We start from the raw sequence: 17,984 nt of genomic DNA on the forward strand, positions 1-17,984 counted from the left end.
ACTATGGAGCTCTGTGTCTACGCTATAGAGTTCCTTAACCTACATGGAGGAGAAATCTAATAGGTATATGGATTGAATAATATGATGGTAAATGAAAAGGGAAACATACCTGTGAATTTGAAACTGTCTGTAGTATTGTATGACATTTAGAATACAACGATTTTATGAATGCAGTACATGTATTTGTTTAAGAAGATGTGTGTACGCACTCGCTCTTCACTTATAATTTTTAATATGAACACAACATGTGGGGTGAGAAGGTGAATTAAACATGTATTATAGGAATAAATGTATGAGTGATGTTGTTAGCGGATGCCTTTTATACTTAGACTTACTACTTCGGATATGACATCCTGTTAGTGCAACAGTGTTATCTCAGGACAGCAGATGTGGATGGTCTCATAGACCACTATTTATCATTGACTCAACTCCATCCTACTACTGTGACCAAGCAACCAAAGTAACAGCTGTGGTGAAAAAGGAGGTCACTAGTTGATAAGACACCTTTAGACTCTAACATCTGCTTTGTGTCCCATCCTGGAGACCTGGAAGAGGCCATACTTCGTGGGTGAGGGATACATATAAGCTCCATTTTATTGGTGGTGATGTTCAACACACTACAAAGTGCAATAATTTTGATCACAGCTTCTGGAGATCACTGAACCAACCCTATATGGTTAAGACATCTGAAGCGTGACTCCAGGATACCAATCCTACATTCACTGATTGCTCGTGTACATATGTGAACAATATTGTCCCACGTTGAAGGTGTGTGGTTCTGTGTTGGAAGGAATTGGGAAAAAGGGGAGAGAGATTATACCCAGCAGGATATTCAACAGTCATGCCATAACTGTGAAAATGTGGCACCTCACAGACTGTGATATACAATCTACACATGCATGTACAAAGTGTGAATTAATTAGATTTACCTAGTGGTTACATGTCACCGAAATCCTCAGAAAGCAACTGACATGCAAGAGGTATCTGTCATATGTATACACAAGAAAGGCATTGTACACACCAGTGAAACAGCCCTGCTATCCCAGACAGCTTGTTCATTGATGGAGTGCCACCAGCATCTATTGCAGAAATGATGATCTCTGTGTTATTGTACCTGAAGTGACATGTAGGTGAAATCAATTGCAATTAATGCCTAAATAAAGTGGGCATGTAAGGAAATGTTTCCTTGGCATGGTTACCCCCTGACTTTTTGCCTTTGCTGATGCCAAGGTAGGATTTAAAAGTGTGCTGAGGCCTGCTAACCAGGCCCCAGCACCAGTGTTCTTTCCCTAACCTGTACCTTTGTCTCCACAATTGGCACACCCTGGCATCCAGGTAAGTACCTTGTAACTGGTACCCCTGTTACCAAGGGCCCTGATGCCAGGGAAGGTCTCTAAGGGCTGCAGCATGTCTTATGCCACCCTGGGGACCCCTCACTCAGCACATGCACACTGCTTGCCAGCTTGTGTATACTGGTGGGGAGAAAATGACTAAGTCGACATGGCACTCCCCTCAGGGTGCCATCCCAACCTCACACTGTCTATGGCACAGATAAGTCACCCCTCTAGCAGGCCTTACAGCCCTAATGCAGGGTGCACTATACCACAGGTGAGGGCATAGGTGCATGAGCAATACGCCCCTACAGTGTCTAAGCAAAACCTTAGACATTGTAAGTGCAGGGTAGCCATAAGAGTATATGGTCTGGGAGTCTGTCATACACGAACTCCACAGCATCATAATCGCTACACTGAAAACTGGGAAGTTTGGTATAAAACTTGTCAGCACAATAAATGCACACTGATGCCAGTGTACATTTTATTGTGAAATACACCCAGAGGGCATCTTAGAGATGCCCCCTGAAAACATACCCAACTTCCAGTGTGGGCTGACAAGTTTTACCAGCCTGCCACACACCAGACATGTTGCTGGCCACATGAAGAGAGTGCCTTTGTAACTCTGTGGCCAGAATCAAAGCCTGTACTGGGTGGAGGTGCTTCTCACCTCCCCCTGCAGGAACTGTAACACCTGGGGGTGAGCCTCAAAGGCTCACCCCCTTTGTTACAGCGCCACAGGGCATCCCAGCTAGTGGAGATGTCCGCCCCACCGACCACTGCCCCCACCTTTGGCGGCAGGCCGGAGGAGATAATGAGAAAAACAAGGAGGAGTCACTGGCCAGTCAGGACAACCCCTAAGGTGTCCTGAGCTGAGGTGACTCTGACTTTTAGAAATCCTCCATCTTACAGATGGAGGATTCCCCCAATAGCATTAGGGATGTGATCCCCTCCCCACCAGGAGGAGGCACAAAGAATCCTATCTGTTTTGGGCACCACTTTGACCTCTGCACCTGACCGGCCATGAGTTGCTGGTGTGGTAACTTTGGGGTTGCCTTGAAACCCCAACGGTGGGCTACCTTGGACCCAACTTTGAACCCTGTAAGTGCTTTACTTATCTGTGAAACTAACAAATACTTACCTCCCCCAGGAACTGTTGATTTATGTACTGTGTCCATTTTTATAATAGCTTATTGCCATTTTTGCCAAAACTGTACATGCTATTGTGATGATTCAAAGTTACTAAGATACCTGAGTGAAATTCCTTTCATTTAAAGTATTATTTGTAAATCTTGAACCTGTGGTTCTTAAAATAAACTAAGAAAATATATTTTTCTATATAAAAACCTATTGGCCTGGAATTGTCTTTGAGTGTGTGTTCCTCATTTATTGCCTGTGTGTGTACAACAAATGCTTGACACTACCCTCTGATAAGCCTACTGCTCGACCACACTACCACAAAATAGAGCATTAGAATTATCTCTTTTTGCCACTATCTTACCTCTAAGGGGAACCCTTGGACTCTGTGCATACTATTTCTTACTTTGAAATAGTACATACAGAGCCAACTTCCTACAGGGCATATAAGTCCTTTGCCACCCATGCCTTTCCACCAGTGACCGGCATGGAATAAACTGGTGCGATCGTGCGGTGATGCAGGTCAGTGTCAGTTGCAAGCACTGTGGTGGGCATCCGTGTGAGCTGTTCATGGTGTTCCTACTATTGGCAAAAAGGTAGTGCAGTCAGTGCTTTGAAATGTGCAAGCCTGGCATGGGAGAGACCTATAGATGAACTGAGCTCCGGCTCCCAGTCTACAGCCATGTCAATGAGCACATCAGGTGAGAAGTGATGTCCAGCACTGACTGTTTCCCTGGACAATCCAAAACGTTGATCCTCTGTCTTTGTTATTTTTATAGTATAATAGTATATTGTATTGTTATATTTAAATCCATTCTCTTCTCCTCAAATGATTGTTCCTCAAATGAGGGTCAAAGCAACTAATATACTCACTGACAGAAAGAGTTATGAGGTATATGTCTTGTTTTTTATGTGGGCAGCCTGTGTATGATGTTTTGATGTAGTAAAGACTTTCATATGTTGACTAGTGTATTGGAGTTCTGACTGTTCACTTCCCCCCTTGCAATATCACATGTTGAACGTGAATGAAGCATTTTTATTTTTAAAGAACGATATATACATATATAATTAAAAAAACAATTTCCCTCCATGTGCCGATATTTCCATATGTAGTGTTATTGCTTGCCAACTTTGATTTATGAGGGTGCCTAGCAGTAACAGCATTTGGCCATGGGTGGTGTTTGACTTACTCCAAGGGATAGATGGAGTAGATTTGAGCCTGCTTTATCAGCTATATCAGTAGTATTACTGGAGTGAATAGTAATTGTCTTAGGGCCTGATTTAGAGTTTTGCAGAGGGTGTTACTCCGTCGCAAACATGACGGATATCCCATCAGCTGCATTACAAGTTCTGTAGGCTATAATGGAATTGTAATATGGTGGATGAGATATCTGTCACCTTTGTGGCAGAGTAACCCCCTCCGCCAAACTCGAAATCAGGTCCTTAGGCCCATATGTACTAAAGCTTTTTCCTACAGTCATAAAATGAGTACAATCCTTACATACATCTGGCCCTTAGTCTTTTGTGGGTGAGTTTTAGTGTTCGCATGTCTATTTCTGAACTCCTTGTTTTTCCCTTAACTCCACCCAGTTAGTAGTAGTTATTGCCCATTTTTCTACCACTGAATCTTGCCTCTCAAATATTTATTACTAAAAAAGAGACTCCTACGGTCATACTACAGAAGTCCACATATAAGAGGTAATACAGGCATAGACAGATCTCCGGCTGGAGATCTGTGACTAGCCTTTATGAATACTGAATTACTACTTTACGTACTCGAAAATGCTTATGTGAATAACCCCCAAAGGGTATACTGGGGCTCTAATCAATGCCACCAATAAGACAGGTAAAGACCCTCCATTCAATATCATAAGGTGATTTTAAATAACATGATTTATATTCTGATTTACCGGCAGATGGCAGTAGAATACAATTTATGTGAATTTATAAAAAATTACTTTTGTGTCCTCTAGGATTGCTTATTAAAACATTCATGCCATTCCTCATCTGAACGTCTAAATGGTAACCTAAGAAGAACATCTTCTCCATCGTCTGCGTCTTGACTTGACTAAACTCTGTGACCTCGTCGTAAGCGTCAGCAGTTGCGCAAGAGGATCATTAATCCGCCTTGTGCCCCAGAAAGAAAGGATACGGATTCCCTTTCAACGGCTTTTACAAAGACCTGTTCCAGGCGCCCAGCACTTCTTGCAGATGCCTATTCTACCCTCCCAGCGCATTCTCCAGACGCCTGGTCAGTCCCCTAACATCCGCACCTCAGTCAATTCAAAACCATCATTTGTTAAACAAATGACTGACTGCCCCACACAGCACTCAGCAGCTTATTCCAGACCTCAGTATGCCTCGTCCCAGAGGCCGACACCACACTGACACCTGCTTCGCTAGAGGCCCCTCTACTGCCATTAAAGTTGAGTGTTATCACCAAAACGGAGACTTTTTTTTGGGTAATGGTAGGTAATCTTCCTTCAAGGGCTGGAGCCTAAACCTGTTGTGATGGATAGTTCAATCATGATTGTAGTTGAAGCACAGATGCATTCGTTCTGAGGGCCCAGGCAGATGCTAGTCTAAAGCAGAATCGGCAGGATTAAGATTGGCCAAAAGCTAAAAGTTCGATTATTCAGTCAGAAGAGAACTATCCAGGTTTGAAGCTCTGGGAAGTTTATCCACCAGTTTATGTCACTGTTGAGGGAAGTATCTTCAGTGCCACACTGCCACATACCTGACACTCTATACAATCTTTCTAACTCATTTCACAGCTTGCACACCCAGACACACAGTGGTCAACTGAAACCAATCAAAGAAAATATCGCTGCTTCAAACACAAGCTTTCTCCTTTTAGCAAACACTTTCAACACTACAGCCAACATCAAGGCACTCACAGGTTCCATATGTGGCAACCTAGCTAGGATCACTTCAGGCTACCTTAAGCTGCCACTTTCCTCTCTCTTTTGCACACAACCATAAATTTAGCTAGTTTGTGAACTTTTAAAGCATAGTGTAATAGAGCTTTCTTTTAAGAGGTGTCTTCAACTTCTTCCTAAATTGGAGCAGTTTTTGGGCAGTGCTGGAGGAGATGGGATATTGTTCCAGATCCTGGGTGCCCAGGTGGAAAAGGCCTGCTGCCAGTACAATCCGCAGACAATTATTTAAATCCAAGTCATCTATCACTCTTATTCTGTTCAGCCCCCCTTTATTGATTCTTCCAGGTGTATGTGAAATTAACTGTGTCAGTGGTCATCAGTAGCCCAGGGACATTTCCATCACGGTATACTTGGCACCTTGTTGTTATACGCTTACTAAGGTTTGCCTCAGTAGACCCATCCACTATGAAATGACTCCCTGGGTAAAGCTTTGTCCTCTCTGAGACTTGTAAGCATCCTTGCATGCTCATATTTGCCTCAGTGTCTCTGACATGGCTGCAATGCTACGGAGTGTACATCACTTTCATTCTCAGGCGCTCCCCTCCGTACACTTAAATCATCTTGGAATATAAAAGACTAATCCTCATCCTCCACTTCCTCACACTCTTTTTCACACTCCTGTGGTCCTTTATGGGTACCTTTCTTGCTCACCTGCATGTCCTGGGTACAAACTGACGGCTTTCTTGTAGGCATCCTCACCCTCTGCTCCAAAGTCGTCCGCTTCCCACTGCACCATTTGTTTGGAAAAGCTATTGCAGGCTCCGTAGGCACAACATTGGTAGGCATAAGGCACCTCGAGGATTCTGGGAAAAAGAGGCATTTAATAAGGTATAAGGTCGTTATAATGACGGCCAAACTTTGAAAGAACTTTAGTAAAACTTTACAAAGCCGAACAAACTAAAGCACTTGCGCATTTTCTGAAGAAAGGAGAACAATAAATGGGCACTGATGACTAATGTTTGAAATGAATAGATAAGAATGGCTTCTAATTTACCAATGCTCTTATCCACTTATGAGAGTAGAATATGTATAGGAAATCAACACAAATCATAAACTCACTATATCTTCGATTTGAAGGAAATATAGGGACACTGTCATTACAATGAAGGCACTCTTCCACCAGAGTAATTGAGTAGTAGTCACTGGAACAATATGGCCAAACTTTACATCTTCAGCTTTGCTATAGAGGGTTCTTTTTCCTGGGACTGTGAGGATACATGTGCCTGGAATCACAAAGGATGGGGAGTGGAACCTCAACTGCTGCTTCCCTGACATATTTGGCATGAGGGATATAGATGCGGTATAGACTAACACTGTATGAGTGATCCAGACTCTTTGTCTTTTCATTACTCAAGCTTACAGAGGTTCAGTTTCAGACATCTGCCAATCATCAGGGTTGCAGAGATTCACCTCCCAACCACTTTCTCCAAGGCCGAGGACCCCATACCCCCAAATCATCTTCTAGGGGAAACTGTATCTGAAGGATTCCCAGAGTTGCATAACTGACTGAAACTTGGGGATATTCTTCTCACAGAAGATCTCAGAGTCCCAAAACCCACCTCATCTTGGGGAAGCTCTCCTTGGAGAATGTTTCAGACAGTGCGGTGTTTCCCTTCAACTTCAGGTGCAGCAGCCCAGTAAGACCAGCCACAGGGAGTGTGCTCAACTGGTTATCTGTCAGGTCTCTGCTGGGGCAAAGGGAAACAATATCAGAAAACATGGTTTGGAGAAAAAACAGACTATTCACTTGGTGTGGAAATAATGCAGGTAATGTAACAAGGAAAATCCCATTCGAGTATATATGGGCACTGATAGAGAGAGACTTAAAGTGAATGACAGAAGTCAAGGCTTCATGACGGGTTAGGACTGAGGGCATAATGAAGTGCATGAAGCCAATTGGGAAAGGAGTGAGACTCCAACGAAGTGCATAAGGCCGGGAAAGGAAGGTGTGTGACTCAACAAAAGTGCAAGAGACAAGTAATGGTATCAAATGTGGAAGGAAGGGATTCATTGAGGTGCATGTGGCCAGCGCCTGAGGGTGAGACTCTGTTGATGTGTCTGAGGTCAGGCACTGAAGTAGATTGCATCAGATCAACTGAAGTGCAGAACAGGGGAGAAAATTCACTGAAATATCCAGTGATTGAATGAGGAATGTCCGTTGACGTGTACGAGTCCAGTGGGTGGAGGAATGAGACTCAACTGAGGTTTATAAGTGTGAGTGGCCAACGAGGAAAGGGAGCTAGGCTCCATTTAAATGCATGGTCAGGTCTAAGGGGTGAGTCTTCCCTCCAGTAGGAGAGGATGCTCTGAGTCCATCCTGTGCATGATAGATGAGCAGTCGGGGAACACTTTCACCAAAGTCAGATATGACGAGGAGCTTTATACCCTCCTGACACCAGAGATGCACTTACAGTTTGACAAGGGATCGCAGAGTGGCAAATGCCTCTGGGTGGATGGTTCGGATGGAGTTCCTACTCAGGTCTCTGTAAAGACAAAGGAAGGGCATGTGTAGCACCAAGATCAATAGAAAGAACTGAGTCTAAAGCAAAAATGCATGTCCCGCCAACCTGCTAACATGCAAAACAGCAATGAAATGACGTATTTCCACCCCCTCTCTTTGTTCCATCCTTTCTCTCACACTCTTCATCTGCCTCTCTCCTACTCCTCTGCTCTAGTGACGCCCATCCTTTTCCTTTTCTCTCGCCCCATCTTAATCGCACACTCTTGCTCTCTCTGTTCTTGTTCCACCTCACGTTTTCTCAACCCATCCTCCCACTGCAGGCTAAGGGGGTGAAGGTTGTAGGGGATTGGACAACTTGGGCAGAAGGGACGATGGAGTAGAGACGAAGTTGACAGCTAGTACAAAACTGAAGTAATTTGGGGTCATCAGGTGAGAAGGAACCTTGAAGAGTGAATGAATACAGGTGGCAGAGAGAAGGTAGCGGAAAGTATATACCCCTGGAGGAGGAATCGTGGGACAGGAAGACTTGGGAAACTGAATGGACAGTGCAAGCTTGAGTCAATACAGAAACTTGATATGCAGAGCTCCATCTTCTAAAACTTAAGCCCTGTTTTATATTTTTTTGCGCCGCATTAGCATAATTTTTGCAATACAATTGTATTTTGTAAGTTTGCGCCGCTTTTGCGTCAAAAAATGAAGCAAATGTGGCCTAAAAAAAGTATACATCAGGGGCTTAGTTCAAATTTCCAGCTCTGCTACGAAAATATGTTGACAGAATCCATCCCTATTTATAACCCCACGAGGAGCTGAAGAGGTACTCACATGGATTTTAAGGCGGCTAGATGCAGGAAGATGTCGGCTCTCACTTCCTGGATCCTATTGTGCTGGAGACCTCTAAGGACGCAAAGAGAATGCAACTCAGGATCTTTTCAGACAGCAGGTCCCATATGCGAGAGAGGGGGATCCCTCCAGCTGTCAACAGACAAGCAAGCAACAGGAAAGCAAACTACCTGTCTTCTTTGCATAGGGCCGTGGCAAGCATCAACAATGCAGAGACTGGTCGAAATGTACAAACAAATCAAAGGCGCTGTAATCTTGAATGCAATGGGTGGGTACTAGGGGCGTGGTCAGTGAGCTTGGGGCGTGGTCTGAGGCACAGCTTAATAGTGTTAAAAATGCTTGAACTATTTTACTAAGCTTTCGCCTACATGTAACTGCACATGCTGTGAGATACATTCAAACCGCACACTAAACTGATAAACGATGCCATTTGATTTCAAATGCATCGTCGATTGTTGATAATATAAATACAACTACAACAGGCAAGAAGCTTTCAGCTTTTATTCACTGATCAAAGAATGTTCCACACGTTCAGTGCATTGCTGGGAAGTGTCTATTTTACTGGAACTGACATACACATTAGGCACAGATCATTGTGGACCCACTGTCCTATTTCAATGTGATTGGAACCCTTGATTAATTACAAACAAATCTCTCCAGTAGGTGCATTAACCCACTGCGCTTTATCATTGAAATAAACATCCCTAGTGGGCAGACAACACAGAGAGCTCTGCAGCAGGAGGACGCACCGACTGAGCTTCTGTTGGGATTAGAATCTGGGAAATGCAGACTACACATCATTTTCTGCTGTCAATCTGTTAGCCCACAGAATCTGTGAAACACCTTGCAAAGACTGGAATCTTCGCCCAGCAGATTTCACCTTGTACTAATCAAACAGTGCCTGTTAATACCGCAGAATTATCCAATGTATACACGTCCTATTTTTTCCCCTAGAAGTGCTTTGTGTCTTCTTTTGTAGAATGGCCAGGCTTCTTCTGAGGTGAAAACTGTAAACACCTCCAAAACAGAAAAAAGCCATTTCAATCCACAGCAAAACAGAAATATTTTAAAAAAATAGGAAGCTTATATTGTTTGGCCATATAATCACTTAAAGAAAGATTTGTGAGCTTAACAGTTCTAAAAGTGCTAACATAGCCACTTTTCTGAGTATTTTTCTTTGCCTTGTTTATTATGTTCACAACGTTGAGCCAGATGTTTGAAGAGGCAGGTCTCAAAAAGTGATCAAAAATTGCATACTAACTTTTACAGTCTTTCTTCTACCGCAGTGGTTCCCAACCTTTTGACATCCGTGGACCCCCACTTTATCTTTACTGGAACTCGGGGACCCCCACTGTATCATTATTGGAACGCAGGGACCCCCTACTGAGTCATTACTGAAAGCTAGGGACCTAATCTGTTAATAATATTTAATTTTCTAAGCAGTTGCGGACCCCCTGAGGAGGCTTTGCGGACCCCCGGGGGGCCCCAGACCACAGGTTGGGAACCACTGTTCTACCGTACTAATAGGTTGCCTTGTAAGATCTTCAGTCACAGGGGGACGCAGAACAAATGTCTAATGAATCTTAATCAGGTAGGTTGCTATTTGCTCTCTCTTGTTAAGGGCTACAAAAACAATGATGGTATCCAGTAGACCACCATCTCTGTGTTTGTATTCCCAAATAGGAAACTGGTCAATGGTTTGGACTGCAATTCCGGTTGCAAACTATTTAAAAATACCATAATGATTTGCCATTAGTAAGAAACACCCTTTTTATACCCCTTGTAACTCCATATGGATCGCAAAATCTTTTTTGTAAGTCAAAAATGGATTTCCAATTTGCAAAATGGGCTTAGATTATAAAAACCTTTTGCGTTTTCAAACCCTGTGATTTTGCGAAACACATGGTCGGTGAACACAAATGGTTTTGTGTAAAAAAATGGTTGTCTTGTAGGGTTCAACTCTTATGCTCAATAGAAACTTTTCATACAGCATCCATGCACATATTAGACTGACTGTGTTAATCTATCCATTTAATAGTAGGTGCTGAATTTACCCAACTGAATGGCAATTGTTTAAGGCAACTCACAGAATCAAGTGCCAAAATCTGTTTTAAAGCTTAGCTATGGCTAAGACTTATCAGCTAATCTCAGTGTTAGCCCTCTCCAGCTTCAGCAAGAACCAATATGTGCCTTAAGAAAAGACTGCAACTCTCCTCGCACATTTTTAGGTCGAACGTTAGTGTTCGACCTCGTGTATACTTAAGTACTTATACTGTGGGTTACACCAATTTCATTTGTCGGTTGCCCTGTCCTTTAAAAATTCTTGCTCGTTAGTGGTCAGTTCTGCCTTTTTCTGCCTCCTTTTTCTGTTTCAGAGCAGTGACCTAGTACTGTATCATTCCACATGGGTTTCTTTATCTGTGCTGTGACTGACTGTTTTTGACATTTCTTTGGTGCTCCCTTTTAGCCTGGTAGCAGCCTGCATTTTCTTGCAGCATTCCATTCCTCCCACCTCCTCCCATGTCGCTGACATTTGTTTTGGCTTTATTCCAGTGCTATCCTTGTTTCCCTGCTCCTTAAAATAAGCTTATTTTACTAATAAGCTTATCTAACTAAATAAACAGCTCCTAAAATAAGCTTATTTTACTAAATAAAAACACCATATGCCCTTGAATCGCATCGCAGAGAGTCTCTCTCCACAGGGCCCCTTCCTGCCAGCACTCACAACATCACACATAGGGCATTGCTTATCCTTATTGGTGGCCATTAATCGTCTTCATTCAGCTCTGCTAACTTCATTGGAGCTTTTTTTGTGTTTTTGCTCCTGGGTGCTGTTGTCAAAAGATGACAATTAACTTTTGGTTTTGCTTTTAATCCAAGCCGTAAACCTTTCCCCTCGCGGCAATATGAGCCCATCGATTGTTTGAAAACAGACTTCACAGAAAGGACTAAGGCCCATAGTTATATTATTTTTGCGCCGCATTTGCATAGTTTTTTTACACAAAAGCGGCGCAAACTTACAAAATACCATTATATTTTGTACGTTTGCACCGCTTGTGCGGCAAAAAATGATGCAACTGCGGCGTAAAAAAAGTATAAATATGGGCCTTAATCTTTTGCATTGCCTTTTTCATGAACACTTATTTCCCGCTCTCAAACGAAGCTCGGCACATTACAAGGCCGCCACTCTGATAGCCTGCCGTTGCTATGGCAACAGCAGGACCCTCTGTCCGCCTCACTTTCAAATAGGGAATTGGGCTGCTCTGGCTGGTGCTTTCAACTTTTGGGAAGCTTTACTTTGCCAGAATGCCTCATCCATGGCTTGTTGGCTGCTGGCCAACTTCTTAGCAGAAGCAAAATTCTTGTAGCATAACATATACATGTATAAGTTGACTTAGCTTTTAAAGCTCCTCCCCTCATGACTTCACCTCCTTGTCTCTGCCAAACTTGCCCCCAGTTTATGGATTCCCAGGATATGTTTTTTTCAATTCTAGCACTGCCTACATGTATTTATTCATATTAAATGACAATGCTACCAAATATCGACTTTGCTAGCTGCATCGATTCGAGGCTTGTGGCATCAAGCTCCGCTAAGCACCAGCTTGCTTGCTAAGTTAACATTGCTGTATTAAGCCTGAGATAATTCTACACCATTTTGAGGGGGCTTAACATTATTATTAAGGGAGTGGGGGTCTCAGCATGAAGTCTGAAGAGCGCAAACAGATTAGACCCTATGCCCCCTCACACACCAGCCCCTCTGCCACGCAGAGACAGCTGAAGCATCATATTGACAGAAAGGCATTAAATGAGAACCATGCTAGCAGGTCACTGGGCTAGGGGGCATCCGGGAGAGGGTGCCACTGGCCCCGTATCCTGAGAGCCGTGCTGCGGCCTGGCACTGTCCAAGGGCAGAGCTGGTAGAGCGCGCAGACAGCGGGACTGCCCCCAGAGCTTCCTAATTCACTTTGAAAAGCCATAATTAAACGAGAGGGCAGAGGAACAGTGGACAGCAACTGTCCTCATTTCTAACACCGTGCCTGCCGCACTCGCAGTGGTTGGGGGGGGCACATAGGGGGCACAGCTGGCATGCGCACTGTCTCAGTACATCCAGGCGCCATTGCGTCCTGCAAGGGTCAGTCTACATTAACTAATTGGCTCGGCCTCTCCGGGCGCAAGGCGAGAAGCTCCTGGAGTCGGTCAAGAGACACAACATCGTGGGATGGAGAGGCTGTATAAATATGTCTCACGTCTATGCAGTAGGTAATCTCTCTCTCTCTCTCTTTCTCTCTCTCTCTTTCTTTCTCTCTCTCTCTCTCTTTCTTTCTCTCTCTCTCTCTCTCTCTTTCTATCTCTCACTCTGTATAGCTATTCTCTCTCTGTCTCTCGCTCTCTCTATTTGCATCCCTCTCTCTCTCTGTCACTGTCACACTCTCTCTCACTCCTGCACAGTCTGCCCCTCTGCTTGCCCCCCTCTCTGTCTCTCACTCTCTCTTCATCTAGCTCCCTCTCTGTTTTACATGCTCTCTCTCTCTGAGTCTGCCTCCTTCTCTCTCACTCTCTTACCCTATCTGCCTTCCTCTCTCTCTGTCTCACACACTGTCTGCCTCTCTCTGGCTGTAGTTCTTTCTCTCTCTTCCTCTCCCTCTCTTTCAAGCACGCTGTCTGCCTCCCTCTCTGTCTCGCTCTGTCTCTCACACTGTCTCCCTCCCTCTCTCTTGCGCTGTCTCTCACACTGTCTGCCTCCTCCTCTCTCTCTCGCTCTCTCTCACAGTCTGCCTCCCTCTCTCTCTCTTTCAAGCACTGTCTGCCTCTCTCTCTCTCGCTCTCTCTCACAGTCTGCCTCTCTCTCTCTCTCTTTCAAGCACTGTCTGCGTCTCTCTCTCTCTCGCTCTCTCTCACAGTCTGCCTCTCTCTCTCTCTCTCTCTCACAGTCTGCCTCCCTCTCTCTCTCTTTCAAGCACTGTCTGCCTCTCTCTCTCTCTCTCTCTCTCTCTCTCTCTCACAGTCTGCCTCTCTCTCTCTCTCTCGCTTTCAAGCACTGTCTGCCTCCCTCTCTCTTTCTCTCACAGTCTGCCTCCCTCTCTCTCTCTCGCTTTCAAGCGCTGTCTGCCTCCCTTTCTCTCGCTGTCTCTCACACTGTCTGCCTCCCCCTCTCTTTCTCTCACACTGTCTGCCTCCCTCTGTCTCTGTCTCTCACACTGTCTGTATCCCTCGTATCCCTTTCAAGCACTGACTGCCTCTCTCTCTTGTGCTGTCTCTCACACGGTCTGCCTCTCTCTTTCTCTCGCTCTGTCTCGTACATCTGCCCTTCCATCTCTCTCTTAATCTGTTTCTCCCATGTCTCATTTACTTCCAGTCTCCTCGTCGTAGCTGGGTGGATTTTCTGCCTTTTCGAGGTTCCTGGGGCTATTTGATTCCCTCTTTTTTTCTATAAAACAGAGACAAACGGTGAAGACAGAGAGAGAAACCCTCTTGCTGCCGTCTTTTCATTCTTTTTCGCTCATTTATAAGCTCTTGTTTTCTCTCTCACTGACCACTTTCATCTCCCTTTCTCTTGGCCTTTCTCTGATGTTCTCAATCTGTCCCCGTCTACACACACATATACTGTATATCTAGCTCGTTTTGATCCACTTCTCCATTGCATTTGTCCACTCTGCCTCGTGACATTCCCACGTTCTTCATCATTTCTTTCCTTCTCATTATCTTCCTCTCTCTCGTTGTTTCCCTCATTCGTCTGCTGTAAGATAAACCCCTTGCAGAGACCCGAGCAGTGTAATGGAGATAACAAAATAACTGAGCCACTGTCGATCCTCTGCCACAGACCCGCTGTATGAGCCAGAGCAAGGTCATCACTCGTAATGATCGCATGGGCTCAGGGGTGGTTGGGGCAGCTGCGAACTACCAAAGCTATCAGTCTGACCAACTCAACCTCTCTCCATCCACCACAGGTTTATCACATGTGAGGAATGTTACATGGAATCACACTTTTGGCCTGCAGGATATACAAAGATCTCTGCAGCAAGTGCATTGGCCCACTCAGCTATGTTACTAGGAGTCAACCCTGTGACCTGCGCTTTACACTCTGATCTCTGCAGCAAGTGCATTGAACCACTGACTAATGAATATATGGTGGAATTTTACCTGTGCTCTTCATGTGACACACACATCTCTGCAGTGAGTGTGTTGACCCACTGAGCTATGTTACTACGAATCAAATCTGTAACCTGCATGTTACACTCCGAGCTCTGCAGCAAGTGCTTTGGACCACCGAGCAATGAATGTGGTGGAATTTTACGTGCGGCCTTCAGTTTACATTGAGATATCTGCTGCGAGGCCGTTGACCCACTGAGCTATGTTACTATGATTTTAAGCCACTGACCTGCAGGTTACGCACAGACCTCTATAGCAAGTGTATTGCACCAGTGACATATACAGTGGTTTTTAACCTGAAACCTTCAGGTTGTACACAGATTTCTCTTTTAGACACATTAACTTGCAGACTTATCTCATGGGTTAAAAAAGAACTGATTAGGGTCATCCCTACCTCTTAATGCCAAAACCAGTACTGTCCTTATAACCTCAGATTCTTACCCCATGGGGCAGGCAACCCCTTTATTTCTCATTCAAAGCAATTTATACACTTCATGGAAATATTTATATAACCATGCTTAGTATATTTACTGATTCATTTATGTATGTAAGGACTGGGAACTGTGTCTATTTTCAAATTTACCCTTTAAGGTGATTTAAGGTGGCATCTTTTAAACCAGTTTATTTTGACAAAGTCCGTCACACTACTTATTTATGGCAAATGCTTGACTGCGGCTGTAATTGTGATTATTCAGCCATTTATAAAAAAAAAAGAAAGACAATTCAGACAGCTTAGTGGGTTTTAATGTACTTGCTGCAGAGAGTTGTGTGTTACAGGTCACTCTGAAAACGAATGCAGGTGACAATGCATCAACTGCATTGTCACCACCATAAAGCTGCAGGGCTTGAGCAGTAAGCACATTGTATAGCATTTTGTGAAATTTTGAAGCTGACATCTGCTTAATGTTGTGTGTGTGCTTTTTCACTCGGTAAAGTCCAGTCAATTCCTAAAAGTTGCCAAGGGGTTTAAACCGGGGAAATGCGCTACTAGGGCTGGCGTTTTCCCATTTTTGGAAGCTTAACTTTCCCAGAATGCCTCATCCATGACTTGTTGGGTGCTGGCCAACTACTTAGCAGAAGCAAAATATATATATATATATATTCCTCTAACATGTTCGCACTGCAGTGCTCTAAAATGTTTCCATTTTAACTGTGTCCGAAGAATAGCGGGTTGAGCCAGAACGGAAAACCCAGTGAGCCCTCCCTTTCTCCTCATTGGAGTGTGAACCCTTTTTAGTCAGCGACCTTCTAATTGGATAACATTGGGAGGAGTGGGTTTTGCTACTGAATCTGAAAGAGTTTATACTGTAAAGTGTATGGCATTTGTATCATGCATTTTTACAATTTTAACCATATGGGTGCCATAATTTGCCACTACAGCTGTCTCGGTGCTATTCCAGCAGCGGCCATGCTTTTACCACTGTGGCAGTCCCATGACAGGAGTTAAAATGACAAGGTTGACCAATTTATGTGGCAAAAAAAGTCCAGTTATGAATTTACAGTGGCAATAGCTCAAGCAAATGCGAGAACTATTGCATTGCAAATGCTTGTTATCACTGCTTCCGAGCCACGTGGTGTTGAGCAGTAGCATGCCAAGAATGTTGGGCCCTGATGCAAGCATGAAGACTGCCCCACCCCATTCTCTTATGGTTTGGAAATAAAAGGCAACCATAATTTGGGGTACAGGAGTCCCCAATACCACTGGGACCCTGTGCCTCTCCACTTAGTGCACTAGTGATAGCTGCACTGCTGCAAGGAGTCTGGAGGAAGAGGCAGACAGGATATATTAGTAACGGAAGAAAAAATATTAAAAACAGGAGCTAAAACCAGTAACAAAACAGTGTTTAGAAGCAACTAGGAGTGCGTTGGTTTTGTTGAAGAGAAAGGACGTGCTTCAGATGATATGTATTCATTCAAAGTTATAGGTTTAAACAACACACAGGTAATATTAAGGTGGTCATTATGATCTTGGCGGTGTGGCCCGCCATGCCGGCGGTGGCGGGAAAACCCGCCAGCCAGCATGGCGGGCCACACTGCCACTTAATGTACCCATGGAGGGCTGCCATAGGCGGCCCTCACTCACCTCCAGGCTACCTCCGTCAGGCAGCCTGGTGGCGGTCGGTATCATTATCTGACAGGGCAACGGTGCTGCCCCTCGGATAATGATCCCTTAGCCTCCAGCCTTTCCCTGGGCAGTGCAGGTGCCCCATCTCGCAGGTCGGCAGTGATCTGCATGACGGGTGCAGCTGCACCCGCCGCACAAAGGCATTGGCGGCGGCTCCATGTGGAGCTGCCGTCAATGTCCTGGCCAGGCATTCCTGTGGGCCGGTGGGCAGAAACAGTGTTTCTGCCCGCCGGCCCACAGGAATGTTCTTTATATGGCTGGTGGGGTTCCGGGGGCGCTGGCGGTCAGTAGTGAGACCGCCAGCATGAACACGGCGGTTTTGACTGCTGTGTTCATAATGAGGGCCTAAGTGTCCTAACTAAATACGTCAGGATTTCACAGCCATTGATGAAACTCAGCTGAAATCAAAACCGACTTTAAGAGGATAGTCCTCTTGTTTTGTGGTGGGGTTGGGGTGATGGAAATGTGTTTGGTATCACTAGATTAGTTACGGGGAAGAAAATCAAACTAAGGTGTAAATGAAGATAATTGCGGGTGGTCAAAGAGCACATTTGGTTAATAATATTTACCCAGTGCTAAATCGGACAGACGGCTTCCCAGCAAGATGGGAGAGCAGATAACGTGCAAGAAAGCCAGGGATTAAGCCAGCAGTGCAAAGGAAGGGAAAGCTGGAGGCTAGCTGGGTTAGCAAGTGCTGAAATAGGCTGAAAATGAACCAGACTAGAAAGACCTCACAGCTCTCTTTCAACATAGCTGATGGGTGGCAGGGTAAGCACTGAAAACGGCCATCCAGAAGTTATTGGCTGGCTTCAACATGAGGCGAAATGTTGCGGCCTCCTTTATTGGACTTGGAGACTTGGTCCCCAGGTCCTGATAAATAAATGTAAAAAAAAAAAAAATGGAAGGTAGCAGGGTAGGGATACCCTGATCCTATAGCCCATGTGGGGGGGGAACAGGGGGGTTGCTAAATCAAAAATATTTTGGGGGGCTTGCCGCGACCC

General features: G+C 44.7%; 1 protein-coding gene across 1 annotated transcript in view; it reads right to left on the reverse strand.

Annotated features, from left to right (window-relative positions):
- The window catches only part of LGR6 (leucine rich repeat containing G protein-coupled receptor 6), a 404,113-nt gene that overhangs the window by 21,300 nt on the left and 364,829 nt on the right, over nt 1-17,984 (reverse strand). Inside the window, exons 13-16 of the mRNA XM_069238930.1 lie at nt 8,691-8,762; nt 7,819-7,890; nt 6,967-7,092; nt 6,059-6,210 (exon numbers count right to left, since the gene is read on the reverse strand). Coding sequence (XP_069095031.1) covers nt 6,059-6,210; nt 6,967-7,092; nt 7,819-7,890; nt 8,691-8,762 — 422 coding nt within the window. The remainder of the gene's footprint in view (nt 1-6,058; nt 6,211-6,966; nt 7,093-7,818; nt 7,891-8,690; nt 8,763-17,984) is intronic.

This window comes from Pleurodeles waltl, chromosome 6 (genome assembly GCF_031143425.1).
Source record: "Pleurodeles waltl isolate 20211129_DDA chromosome 6, aPleWal1.hap1.20221129, whole genome shotgun sequence".
Taxonomy (NCBI): Eukaryota; Metazoa; Chordata; class Amphibia; order Caudata; family Salamandridae; genus Pleurodeles; species Pleurodeles waltl.